Consider the following 14,270-nt stretch of genomic DNA (forward strand, 5'->3'; position numbering starts at 1 on the left):
ATTGGACAGAAGATCAAAACATCCATGTGGCAAATGACTGGTAAGGAAATTCCAGCCTTTAGTACGGGATATGATCAACCCTGACTGCTATACACGATTTACATCTGCCCATGCTGAGTACAAGGTTGTCAACAAGCTGTTGAGGCATTGCTGCCCATTCCAGTCGCAAATTTTCAGCTACTGGTTAAACGGAGTGATGTCGGTCAACCATGCAGCTATGAATCACAACCTCCTTGTCGATTAATGGACCAATGATTTCTAATGCTGACTAGTTTGCGACACATGCAGAAAACTGTAAATATTAGTGATTCTGTAAAATATCTTATTTGTAGAAGCAAAAAACTCATATAATCGTATTAATTTGTTAAAATCATAATGGTTGGCAGGTATGCGACACTAATGACTCATAAACATATCCTTTATGTTAAAATTGAAAAGCTTACTTTGATTGAGCACTTTTGAACTTCCATGAGGACAAATAGCATTTTGATAATTTTTATCACACCAAAACAATTAATTGCCGATTCGGAATGGCAGCATTTCACATTTTTGCCTTTTCATACTCATCGAGAGGTTGGTGAGCTAACCGACTTCTCTTTGGTTTGGGACTCCATGTGGTAGCAATCTTTTTCTGTCTGTGTGTGGTAATTAGGACTGGGAGATATTAAAAATTTTGTATCGTGATACATCATCAACCTTACATCACAATATAATGATATATCAATAAGAAGAGCTTCCATTCAAAAAATTTGAAAAAGTAGGACGGGTGGGAGGGAATACCCTTCTACAGACAATATAAGTATAGCCTTATGAGAAAAAAACTTAAAATATATTTAACTTCAAAAAAATTTAATTAAAAATTTTTCATACACTATTTTAGTATCCTATATTGACTCAAGCCAAAGCAAAATGAAAGAAATGATTTAATAACAACAATAATTTTGTGCCGGAATAGTGTACTAGCAACCACAGATAATTCTTTTCTCTCTTTCCTCACAATATACCTCAACATTATACCTGAATTCATACCTCACAATATACCTGAATTCATTATGCAAAATCAAACCGACTTCTCTTCAGATGAAATTTCCATTCAAACTAGCTGTGATGACCAATATAATGTTTTTGGACATTTATTGCAATTGATTCACCCCAAATCTTTTTCGTTGAGAGAATTCGACCTCCTTTTTGATTATGTTCTCCATTTGAAACATTTTTAGATCATTATTCTTTTTTTTATTCTTACTTGCTATTCTATTTTGCACAGTTCCATGGGTATTAGTTTCAGTTAACGGGTTCAAGGATTTTTCCGGATTTAAAAAAAAAAAAATTTTCAAAAGTTATATGAAAATTGTTGATAATAAGTGTGAAAATTGTTTTGTCTCCGATTTTTTTCCTGTGGGTGGTTAAGTATTCTCTCTCACATGCACGATTGGGAAAGGTAGAAGAAGTCAATCTCAAGGATGTAGAGTTCGTAAATGACATGCCTATATTCCCAATGATTCTGAACACTTTCAACCTGGCAATCAGATTTTGGGGAAAGATAGTCAAACTGAGTGGACTGTTGAAGATATTTTTGCTCCTTCAAATGGTCGGTGTCAAAAACAGAACTTTTGAACAATACACCAAGTCCATCTTATTACGCTAAAAGAGAAATATAAGATGACAGCTGCGTTAGCGATGGGAGACTCTTCTTCAATGAGCAAATGTTGAAAAATATCCACACATTCACAGTGTGTGAGGCTAAAAGAATGCTGAAAATGGATGATTGGAGCCTTTCTCATGAAGAACTAGATGCCTTTATCGCTCTTATGTATATGTGTACACAGAATTTTCTCGAGAGGGTTCAGATTTTTTTTTCATTCTGGGGGAGGTTTACTTTTTTCCCCTGCAAAATAAGAGTATGATCTTGGCTCAAGGGGAGGGTTAGAACCCCAAACCCCCCTTTCCTTTGTGTACGCCAATGCTCTTACGTACCTCATAGGAGCTCTTGGATCAAAATCATCTTCTGTTGGTGATCTGTGGTCCAAAACATGGCTGCCAGCAATTTTCACTGAGACAATGGGTAGAAATATATTCAGTGGAATTGTGAAACATCTGAAGTTTGACATAAAATTTATTGGAGCAAATCGATTACAGTCGGATAAATTTGCTTTAGTTTCAGAACTATGGAATGAATTTATGTAAGTCATACTACATTCCAGGTCCTAATCTGACGGTAGATGAATAGCTTTTTACCACAAGTGAAGGTGTAGATTCCTTGAATATATGACTAATAAGCCCATTGGAATCAAGTTCTAGATCAGTGTTTCCCAAAGGGGGCAATATCGCCCCCTGGTGGGCGATGGAATGGTCCAAGGGGGCGATAGAACCTACTGATTTAACATAGGATCCTATGGGTTTACGTGAGTTGGGGGGCAATGAGAGGAAAAAATTTCTGATGAAGGGGGTGATGGAACAAAAAGTTTGGGAGACTATGTTCTAGATGGTTGTTGATTCCAAATATGTGTGCAACAGTTTTTCGTATCTTGTAAAGGATGAATTACGTCCTAATGATGTACCTCTTCCAGAACACATTGTAATGAAGATTGCTCAACCATACCTAAAGAAAGGAAGGAATATCCTCTTCCAGAACATGTTGTAATGTTGTAACCATACCTGAAGGAATATTACAACCAATGATTTTTACACTTGTGTGAAGCTTGCGGAAAAATTGAAAATTGTTGATACTTGTCTCGTGGGAATCATGAACAAATCCCAATGAAAAATCCTTAATGTGAGGTCATAAGCTAAAATGCTCAGTTATAAGATACCAAACTCCTAAAAGGACATTTTATTACAATGACTGTGTATCAAGGAAAACCCAAAAAGAATGTCTTGGTTTCGAGCTCCCTTCATCCTTCAATTGAAATTTCAACAATGAAAAAAAAATCCAGAATCTGTGGAGTTTCATAACTAAACAAAATTCAGGGTAGTTATTTTGGACCCCCTTCAAGGTGCTGCACGTATTTTATAATATCTTTGATCTGAGCGCAATCGATGCATGGATTTGCTACAAAAAAGTTAAAGAAAAGAACTTCCCGAAGGAACTTCATTTTATAATTAGCAGATGAACTTTGATCACCTTTCGTCGCAGGTAAATCGCTTCACCCCTCCCAGATTTGTCTGACAATAATCAAACAGAGAAATTGGAAAAACGCTTACAGTGCTACATAAACAAATTGAAAAACCACACATTGATGTTCTGCATAAAGTGTAAAAATTTAGTTTGTATAAAGCAATTGCGAAGCGAAGATTCAATGTTCAGACTGATGAGCAATATATAATTGCTATATACTTTCTATTTTTCTGCAAAGTCTAAATATCTATTTGTGTTTCCTTTTCGGTGATTGATTATTTGTATTATTATATAAATTACATATATTCTGAATATTATATATTCAGATCATATTATATATCAGATCATATATTCAGTTTATATTGTATATCAGTGTTTCCCAATCTTTTTGATGTCGCGAATCCCCTGTAGTCAAGGCCAATACACAGCGAACCCCCTGTAGCATCTGAAGGTCAACTTTGATGCCCCCCCCCATACAATCTAATCTCTATTGTGTGTTTTTAGTTTGCTATAAATTTTTTAAATTTTCATATAAAAAAATTAATATATTGCGATTTTACCGCACAAGATAAATAGGTCATTCATGCAATGGCAGTAAATGAAAATGAACCCGCGGACCCCCTACAATGTAGGCTACTTATGGACCACAGAGGGTCCGTGGACCACAGATTAGGAAACGCATATCGCCCTTTTTTTCAAAATTTGATTTTTATTTTGAGATTTTGAATTTTTAACAGAGATTGTTCTGTTGTTTGCTAATTAGAATTGTAAAAAACCATATCAAGCATTTGCTTCAAAATCTTTTTTAATTTATTCAGCTGAGGGGGTGTGTGAGAAATTCACCCGCTGAATGTGAAACAGTTCCTGAAAACTTATGGCTTGAAATATTGATATCCATGAATAATACGTAATATAAATTTTAAAAATATAAATGTAAGATTTTTTTCACCTCCATATGACAATGTTTCAAGACAGGCAACCATAGTACTTATGAAAATGGTTTAATCGAAAATAAATTCATATTTACAGCTGTATGATGTATTTTTGCAATAGCAGTCAAAAGACTGATCCGGTAGTTCTAGGGGGTCTGGAAATTCTGGTAGTTCTAGTGTTAATGAATGGGGGCGAGCAATGAGGGTGTTCGCCCTCTCTGTATCCACCCCTATGGTCAGTAACAACTTTGACATGAGGGGGAGTAGCAAAACTAAGATCAGTCAGTGAATATATGTTTAAACATTAGGGCTCCCGTGGAAACACATGGCAATTATTATAATGTTGTTTTCCATGCTATAAATTTACTATAGAAAAGCCAGTGAAAAGTCTGGTGTCTGGCTTGGAGGGGCTGCCTAGGGTTCATGATCCAGAGACGCAATTAATACAATTTTTTTGGGTAGGGATGATTGGTTGGAAGATGCAAAAAACTGGGGTGCCTGGGGGGTATGAGATTTTTTTTGTCTGAGGGGGCAGTCGCTCCCCTTTAATCCATCAATGCTATGGCTGTAGCAGGTCTTTCCAAGGCAGACTTTTTTTCTCGAGGCCGGCCTCATTTAAAAGGGTTATTGTTAAGCAAAATAAGTGTAGTGATAGCTTGGTTTTTGTCGATAATCCGTTCGAAAACAATCAGCGAAATAAGAAACCAACAAAAACTGAGCTAATTATTTCCGCATGAATCAATGTAAATCCAATTAATTCATTTCTAGAAACTCCAAAATGATACCAAAAACACAACTTATAGAGAATAAATATAGTGTTCAATACAAAAAACAGTAAATAATTAATATGAAATGAATGTAAAAGAGTAATGTAAAGAAAAAGAGAACAATTAATATGGCATTTACATTTTTACACTATTCTGAAGACTCTTCTTGCCATATACAAGAGGATAAGGAGGAGTGAGAGAGAGATGAAGATAGTATTGTTTGGAAGAGGAATCCTCCTTAAGGACTTTAGGTATCAAGGCACTATATGGGGTTACTTCCATTCTTTTTCTTTTGCCACTAGGACCAGCTGCAGAGTCAGTGGACCCATGTCGCACAAGAAAGCTGTCCAAAGGGGTCTGTTTCTGCCGCCTCTTTAAGATTTGCGTAAAAGAAGGGAAGACATTATCATTAAACAAGTTGCAGCCTTATGCTTCAAATGGCTGCTAGCTCTGGGAACTTTCTTTAGTACCATGGAATTGTTTGGCTAGACGGGCAGGGTTATGCTCAGACGAGTAACACTGAACAGGAGAACAAAAATTAGCAACGAGGTCACATGAGTACGCTGACAAAATCCGAGGCAACTGACAGAAACTAGAAAAATTTTTAATGGAAAAAATCTCAGAAAACCGAAACTGACGACAACCAAAGTCAGTGAAAACCAAGGTATTACTGTACATTTTTGTGGGGTTCCCATTTGCATGGCTCAAAGCCCTGGGACAGTACCGGTTGCCCCAGCCTAGTTACAGGCCTGATATAGGATGTGGGAGCCATGCAACAAGTAATGTGGGGCTGAGTTATGGAGAAAAGGATGAAATCATAACTTTTTAAAATTAATTCCTACCTGATGAAGATGAAAAATTGAAAGGTTTATTCTTTAATACTCCCCACTCTCAAAACAGAAAATTTCCAATAATTCTTTTTTTTACAGATTTTCTGAGCGTTACACTTCTCATTGATTTAATACTGCATGCATGAGTTGGGGAAAACATTTGTCAAAAATCAAATAAATTTCAGATAAAATAAAAAATATCTTGATAGTAAGTGATATTTGTGCCATCTGCTTACAAAAATGATCATATCGATTAAAACCGGGAAAAAAATAAAATTTAAAAAAAGCAATTTCACATAACGCAAGAAGGTCATGTGAAGAATCAGGTGATGTCACTTGGATGATTGATGGAGTAGCTGGAAAATCAGTTATCCGGCTTCACCGACCATGGAGATATCTATGAATATAGATCCTCTTTTTCTCCTCGTTCCTTGTTAGAAAGCGAAGTGAGCATTCATGCATGCATACTCACTCACAAAATCTGTTCTACCATGCCTGCCAATGTCTATATCAGAAATCATGCATGAGTATTCATTAAATCAACATCGCCCATTTCAACTCGATGTAACTTCAAATTTCTGATACGCACCCATGCGTTAACATAAACCCAGGAACGGCACAAGTTCATCTGCTACCCGAGTGCAAAGCCTCCCACTTAAAGATGACAGGATTTTTATCTAGGTAACCTTGGGATAAACCTTACTTTTAAGTACAAAGTCACACACCACTTTTACCACACAAAACGTCTGTGACCATACATCCCACTTTTAAAGAAACTGTCCCATATTTTGTTCCAGAGTAATTCTACTTTTTTCTTTTTTTGCCGGACAACTTGATCCATATTAAAACTTTCAATGGTGAGCAACCATTACCATGGCCTCCCACAATCTGCAGCAGGGCCCCCTAGGCTGGGACCACGTTGGTCAGGGCCCCCATAGTGAATTTACAGCCTGAAAAACCCGATCTCCACGTTAAAAAGTCTCGCCACAGGGAGCAACAGACCTACAAACAGTACAAATATTCAGTCACGACACATCACTCACTTCACTTCTGAGATATAGATGGCAGCACTGGAAAATCATACACAACACTAGATACGCACTCAGACTGTTAGGTACACACAATTACACTTCCGGCACAACTCACTAGGTAGAAATGTAGTAGGTAGTTGCCTATGGCGATAGACTTGAGTTGTGCTCGGTTATTAAAAAAAAAAAAAAAAAGCCTGAAAAACAAAAAACATAAGAATTGTCCCAGGCCACAGGGCTGAAGCCTTGTCAGCACAGCCACAATTATATGCTTGATAGGCCAGGACAAGCATGCAGCTTGGCACCCTCTTGTAATGTTAAAAGAGGTTAAAGGGTGAAATTTTCACCCCCCCCCCTGGTTTGATGCACGGGGCTCCAGACCCGTCTGCTTTCCCTTAGCTGCAGCCCTGCTCATCAGCACTACCCCTGTGGGGGCCATGGGGCATCAAAATGCACACTTAAACTCTTGTGGCAGAGTACATTGTTGTTTCTGGTACATATTACAGTCGCAGGCTTCATCGTTAAAGTATGACTCAAAAGTGTTATGTCATGTGAGTTTTCATTATTAGAAATTTTTTTAAAATTTTGGTATCTAACTGAAGCCTAATCTGCTGCCCAGGTTCACAGCACCCCTTGCACCCTCATTTAAGCAGCTCCTGCATAAACTGGTATCGTGATTTCAACTTGATGTAAGGAGATATCATATTTCCCTGATACATCGGGCACGTGCATAAGCTAAATCGGCATCGCGATGTTAAGACATCTGAATTAATGATTCATCGCGTGATCAATATCGTTAAATCGAGATATCCATGTGGGACCTTACATCGGTAGTTTATTACAGATCGATACATCATCTAGTCCTAGTGGTAATGTTATAGTCAGTTCTGTTGTACCTCCATGCCAGGGAAGTTTCGGAAAAAAATGAATCAGGTATCAAACTCATGACACCTCTAAACATGCTTTCATACTTATAGGCAAATGTCTTATCCACCTGGGCTGCAAAGACCTGCAGAGGAGGATTTGTGGTTTTGTCACCTGCAAGCTACACAAAGTTTTCTGCCCTTCTCCCATTCTAATCTAATTTTCATGACCACACATCGAGTCACTCTTTTAGTCATTCCCATGCTTGAACATTTTCTTGGTCATGCTTTTGGTTGTTCACTGACCTGGTCCCTTGCTCTCTGATCACTCTAATGCTAATGCACTATCTAGGTCTCCTATGCTTACACACTAGGGCCTGTTTATCACATTGGCAAACAGGGCATGTGCCTAGGGCCCACTAATATTTTCAGGGTCCCAGGAATGTATTTCTTATTTTAGTTCACTTTTGTATTTTAGTGATTAACCTTCCTTTCATAGAATAAAGTCAGAGAACATTTTGATGTGTTTGAGGAAGTAGCAAGGTCACTCAATCCTGATGCAATTTATAATACCCCAAAAAAACACCAAGAAATCCTTGGTGATAGGGAGACTGCTTTTGTAGATCTTTCTCCGACGGACAATTTTAGAGTAGCATGCAATTTTGCAAAACCCTTCTTTCTTAATCTGCAAAACAGATGAAATCTTTCACAAAGTCCTAGTGTTCCAGCAACATTATAATACTGCTTTAGATCATTTTGCTGAACAATTTCAGCAATTTTGCTAATTAAAAAGGAAAGAGAAAAAACTATTAAAATTTTACATAACCTTTTGACATTGTAGCCAACATTTCAAAATTTTCTGCTCTACAAATTTCTATGACTATTCTCATAAGCAATTGTGCAAGTGAGTGAAGTGTTTTTCCCTTTTGAAAATATTGAAGTCTACCCTAAGAACTGTACTGGGTCAAAACAAACTTACAGAACTTTCAGTATCTACTTTCATTTGAGAGTCATATTAGTTCAAATTTACAATATGACAAACTTAATAGAGACTTTGCAGCACTGAAGGCAAGAAAAAAGCTAATTTTAGAGACTGTTTGGACCCACACACACAAATTTGATACTGCATCTTATTAAATAAATACCTGACAGCAATATTCATGCTTTTCATTAATTTGTAAAAAGGATGTGTTAATATAGTCTATGATAATTATTCATTAATTTTAATTCATGAATATCCAATTTTTTTTCATAGAAATATATGCTAGTTGGAAAAAAATTGATCCTCACTGCACCTTTATGTATCGTTTGTCTATATTTTGCATCATACTTAGTTTCAAATTCCAAATTTATGAGTTTGCTCTTTATATTTAGCTTTCTCATGTCATTGAACTTCCAAATGCAAAACTGAATACCTTGATGAAAGTGCTAAGTAAGCTAATGCATAGTACATATGAGGATTTATTTTGATAGTAATTCTACATAACTGTTGCATGATGTCATGCCATTTTCACCTCAAACTATTTAAGATAGGTGGCAGCGCCTGTAGAAAACATTCACAACTCCAGTAGCATAACCTCAAAGAAAATGTTGTATATAAAGGGAGCCGCAAAATTTACGCTTGCCCAGGGCCTGACATTATGATAAACAGGCTCAGGGTCAATCCCATGCTTACACACACTCTAGGTCGCTCACTGATCTGGTCCTTCATACTCCAAACCACTTTTTTTCGTTTTCACACACTTACTCTCCATTTTGGTCACTTATATGCTTGCACACTGGTTTCATCAATCATGTGCTTGCACATGTTCTAGGTCACTCTTTTCGTCCCTAAAATGTTTGCACAATTTTTGGATCACTCTTTTTGAGACTCACATGCTTGCACAATTTCTTAATAACTCTTTCAAGTTGTTCACTGACCTTATCTCGCACTCTTTTGGTCACTGCTATGCTTACTCTCTCTCTAGGTCATTCTTCTGGTGATTCACTGACTTTGTCCCTCACTTTCAAGGTTACTTTTTTTGGTGGCTCTCTGATCTGGTCCTTCATACTCCAAACCACTTGTTTTGGTTTTCACATGTTTACACACTGTTTAAATCACTAACATGCTTGCACACTCATTTGGACCTTCCTTCGCTCTCTAGGCAGAGGCAGATTTATGATCTTGCCACACTTCTCCCATTCTATTAATTTCCATTATAAATCATTTCTCCAATTTGCTACGCTGGGCCACTAAGCCCCCTCCCCCCCCCATAAAAATGCTTCTGGCCTTGACGACAAATAGAAAGCACAGTGAAAGCTAGGGAATACATTTACAAGTATTATAAAGTCTAAAATTGGTAACCTAGGTTAAAATGTATCAGTTAGGTTATGTGTCAAGTGGCAATATGACAATAATCAATATGTTTAACTTTAGTCTACTAGCCTACCAATATCTCCCCTCCCCTGCGAACTGTTTGACATTTTTCTCACATTTAAAATGTTCCACAGTGTTTATCTCTTATTAAAGTAAACATTATTTTCATATATTGCAAGAAATTTTACAGTGAAACCTATATGAAAAACAATGTCAAGGGACCAAAGTAATTTTTCGTCTTACGATTACAGATTGGTTTTACGAAGGTGCACATCAAAGCACTAATCAGTGATAGGACTATCAATTCTGTTCAAGGCAAGTTTCTGCCTCATAGAATGTCCGTCTTAGACAAGTTCCACTATACTAAGAATAATACTTTCCTGGGATGATAAATCAGATAAATCTTAAAATGGCAGTTTAGATAATGTCAGTTTCTTTGAAATAAAAAATATCAAAATCTGATTGCCAAATTATAGCAGAAATTCATCAGATACAGTAAAACCCATATTTACCTCTATTGCTACTTGAAAGTGTTGATGTTCAGTTCGCAACTGTTCTGCTTCTTGCAACGATGATGGAATTAGAAATGATGCTGAAAGCATAGCTTCACCATTTCGTATCCAGCTGATGACCTGAAATTTATAAAATATTTAACAAATATTGTTTCCAAGTAACTAAAATACTGTACAATACATGAACAATATACACTATGTTTTCAAAAGTCTGTGTCCTTTTTGAAGTTTAGTCATTTTCCCGAATTTCTAGAAAAATACTGGGCAAATTGTTGTGAAATTTCAGTCACATGAGCCTAATGCTGCTTATACTAACAATTTCCAATGAAAAGTTAGTCACGCGTGCATTTAGAAGACTAACAAAAATTAAATGAAAAAATAAGGTTTTTGATTAACAACGTAAGATAAAAACTGCAAATGATTTGTAACTTTCGCAAAATATTATACTAACTTTGTGCAATACTTGTGTGCATTTTTGTGAGAATAGCATGTATATTCATAAAGATGTGATATTCACAAAAATTCATGTACATTCGCAAAAATGTTTTCTATAAAAATTCCAATTTCATCACGTTTTTTGCTAATAACATATAAAGTTTTCAACTAATTTTTATAAAATTAACAGGAAAATTGGTGTTACAAAAGACACCCTGTATTGGAATTTAGAATGTGTCAATTTATTATCAAATGAGATATGAGCATTTTTAGTAAATGATTTTCATTTGTGCATGTGCAGAAAACATCTATTTATTTTTTCATAATTTGGTTGTCAGATAGATAGTGCAACTTGTATAAAAATTCCAATTGAATGTCGTGAAAATTCAGAAAGATGTACGCAATATCATGAGCTGTAATTTATTTTACTGGATGATAAGGGATTTTCCACATATTTGTCTTTTGATTATTTTCTGTCATATGATTATTTCAGTCAATTTCTTCATTTTGACATCATACACTTGCTATGTTCAAGCATTTCTCTTATATACAGCATCTGACTTTTTTGCTCATTTGCATAAAGCTGTGGGCTTATTTTTGAAATAATCAGAATACCAATTTATGGAAAATCCCTTATTATCCACACATACAGGTACTCCCAGCCAGTAATTTAAATTACAGCTCATGATATCGTGTATATCTTTCTGAATTTTCAAGACATAGAACTGGAATTTTGATATAACTTGCACTATTTATCTGGCAGGGCCATTGAATAGTCTTTACTTATGAACTAGGAGAAAAACTTTCAATTGCTTCATTATGAGGACTTCAAGGAATCTACTTTCTTTCTTTCAAACTGAGCACAACTCAGGTCTATCACCATCTACGGGTGATTTACTACCTAGTGAGTTGAGCCGGAAGTGTAACTGTTTGCGTGTACCTAACAGTCTGAGTGCGTATGTAGTGTTGTAGAAAATGAATTACCTTTTGGATTAAATAAGGCAATTGAATGAATGATGTTATTTGAACCCAAAATTGCAAGAAGAACCACGGCTATACGTGTTTTGGAACTATAGGAAGTTCCTTCATCAGTAGCAAAAACAACATAAGAAAAATAAAGAAAAATATTTTTTTTTATTTTATTTTTCTCATGTTGTTTTGTGTTCGATTTTTCAGTGCTGCCATCTATATTTTAGAAGTGAAGTGAGTGATGTGTTATGATTGAATTTCAATTTGCACTGTTTGTAGGTCTGTTGCTCTCTGTGGCGGGGCTGTTTAAAGGGGAGATCGGCTAGCATTCGCGTTCTGAAGTTGGAAACCACAGAAAACCAACTTCAGCTGACCATCACTGTGGTGACGGTGGGGTTCAAACCTGGGACCTTGCGATGCGAGTCCGTCACTATGACCACTCGACCACCACAGCGGCTAAGGAATCTACTAGAAGTTTAAGGTAAAATCTGCACCTTCTCATTGTGCAGTCTGCAAGTAGCCATGTTCAACACGTGGTGAACGAACACAGCTTTCTCCAACCTGCATTGGCTAGGATGGAGGATTATGGCCAAAAAAACCCTCTAAAAAGAAACATGAACTCTGTCTTTAAACTAAGGCTGTCTGTGCCCAACAGTCTGAGTGCCCCTGGTTACGGCAGCGACTAACAAGTTATAAGCATCAAAAAATAATTTCAACAGTCAATGCAGGGCCCTGCAAACAGCACAAAATTTTTTTTTCGACCGAGCCTAAAGAGAAAAATTTGATGCTATCGGTTCCTTCTCCCCCCCCCCCCCCCCACAAAGAAAAAAATCTTATTCAGTATTAAAACATTTATGTAAAAATGTTGATACACCCAAGTAAGTAAAAAGCAGTAAAGCAAAAAACAATTATTAATTTTAATAAAAATAATTTACTAATTAATATTTAATACAACTCACTACTGCTTATTTTTAAATGCTTTTCAACAAAAATTCACAGCTTAATTGTCAGAACTGACTCCCATTATAAAAAGCTCTTTTTTTTGGTTTCACTCCTGCGAAGTCCTCTATTACATCATCAACATTTATTTTATCCACTATGTCTGTTTTGACTGATAATGTCGCTGAAGATGACAATTGCAGATCTTAAATAAGATTTTATTAATTTTAAGCATGAAAAGCTTCTTTCCGCACTTGCCACTGTTATTGGAACAGAAACAGATCTTGTTCATGAACTTTAAAACGCATTGAATATCCTCTGTTAACTTGTGATGCACTTTGACATCAGAAGATTCAACACTCAAAAAATATGCGTACTATCAGTCATAGAAATGGATTACATTTTGGGTTTGATACCAAACTCCTTATAGCGGGAGTTACTCGCTGTTGCTACAACAGCAAGTAACTCCCGCTATAAGGAGTTTTTTTCAATGTTTTTCTTTGTTCATTGTTTCTGCTACTGATAAAGGAACTTCATATAGTTCCGAAACGCATATAGCCGTGCTCGTTTTGGAATTTTGGGTACACCCAAAACGTCGATTATTCAATCATACTATCAGTCATGTTGTTGGTGAAAGAAATTCCGGGCTGAGGATACATTTCTTGTGAAATATCATCTAGTTCTGTTTTCTCTTTAACAGAAGGCTGAATTGTGGGCTGCAAAAATTTTTCAAACGCACCACGTTATGTGTTAAGATATTGTTTTTGCTTTCCTTTTTTACTTTTTTAGCATTTTCCCTACCAGATTCATGCATCCAAAATTATTTGTCACGCTGTCCTCTCTCTCTCTCTCTGATAATATTACAGTCGAATCCCATTATAACGAATTCCAAGAGACCGTAGAAATCACTTCGTTATAACGAAATTTCGTTATAAAGGAATTCCTGGTTATTTAAAAATGTCCCTATGTAAACTTATCTGGGGGATTAGAAAAGTGTTCGTTAAAACAAGATTTTTTGGTATAAAGGTATTCGTTAAAACTGGATTCGACCATATTGCTATGAAGATAGCCCTATGCTTAAAACTTGAATCTTACAATCACACGCACAAAGAACAGAAACGTAAAATTGCACAGAAACTCTGCAAGTATGTTATATTGAAATATGACACTGTAAACGTGCACAAAATGCCATGTGTCTTGAAAACACTCAGAAACTTCACTGTAGCACAGTGTTGCATTTTGCAAAAGATGGCAGTTAGAGCATTAAAAAACGTTTTTATGTAGCTCTGATTTCACAACAACACAAATAATTTTCGCTTATTTGTTACATTATTTAGATTTTTTAAACATTTTCTTTGTCAAAATGCAGCCACCTTGTTTCAATATTGAAATTTTCGAAAAAAAAATTCTATTTTTTTTTATTACCAGAAGCACAGGGCCCGGTATGACCGCACCTGTCGCACACCCCTAAGGGCAGCCCTGAGTCAATAAGTAGATTTGAAAATGAAACAATAGCATGTA

The 14,270-nt window shown here is 36.1% G+C and overlaps 1 protein-coding gene across 1 annotated transcript in view; it reads right to left on the minus strand.

Annotated features, from left to right (window-relative positions):
• trio (trio Rho guanine nucleotide exchange factor) overlaps nt 1–14,270 on the minus strand; it is a 342,911-nt gene that overhangs the window by 199,949 nt on the left and 128,692 nt on the right. The window contains exon 20 of the mRNA XM_089254104.1: nt 10,407–10,526. Coding sequence (XP_089110230.1) covers nt 10,407–10,526 — 120 coding nt within the window. The remainder of the gene's footprint in view (nt 1–10,406; nt 10,527–14,270) is intronic.

This window comes from Pholcus phalangioides, unplaced genomic scaffold (assembly GCF_987345545.1).
Source record: "Pholcus phalangioides strain wild (caught in Gottingen) unplaced genomic scaffold, Ppha-v1.0 ptg000039l_1, whole genome shotgun sequence".
NCBI classification, from domain to species: Eukaryota; Metazoa; Arthropoda; class Arachnida; order Araneae; family Pholcidae; genus Pholcus; species Pholcus phalangioides.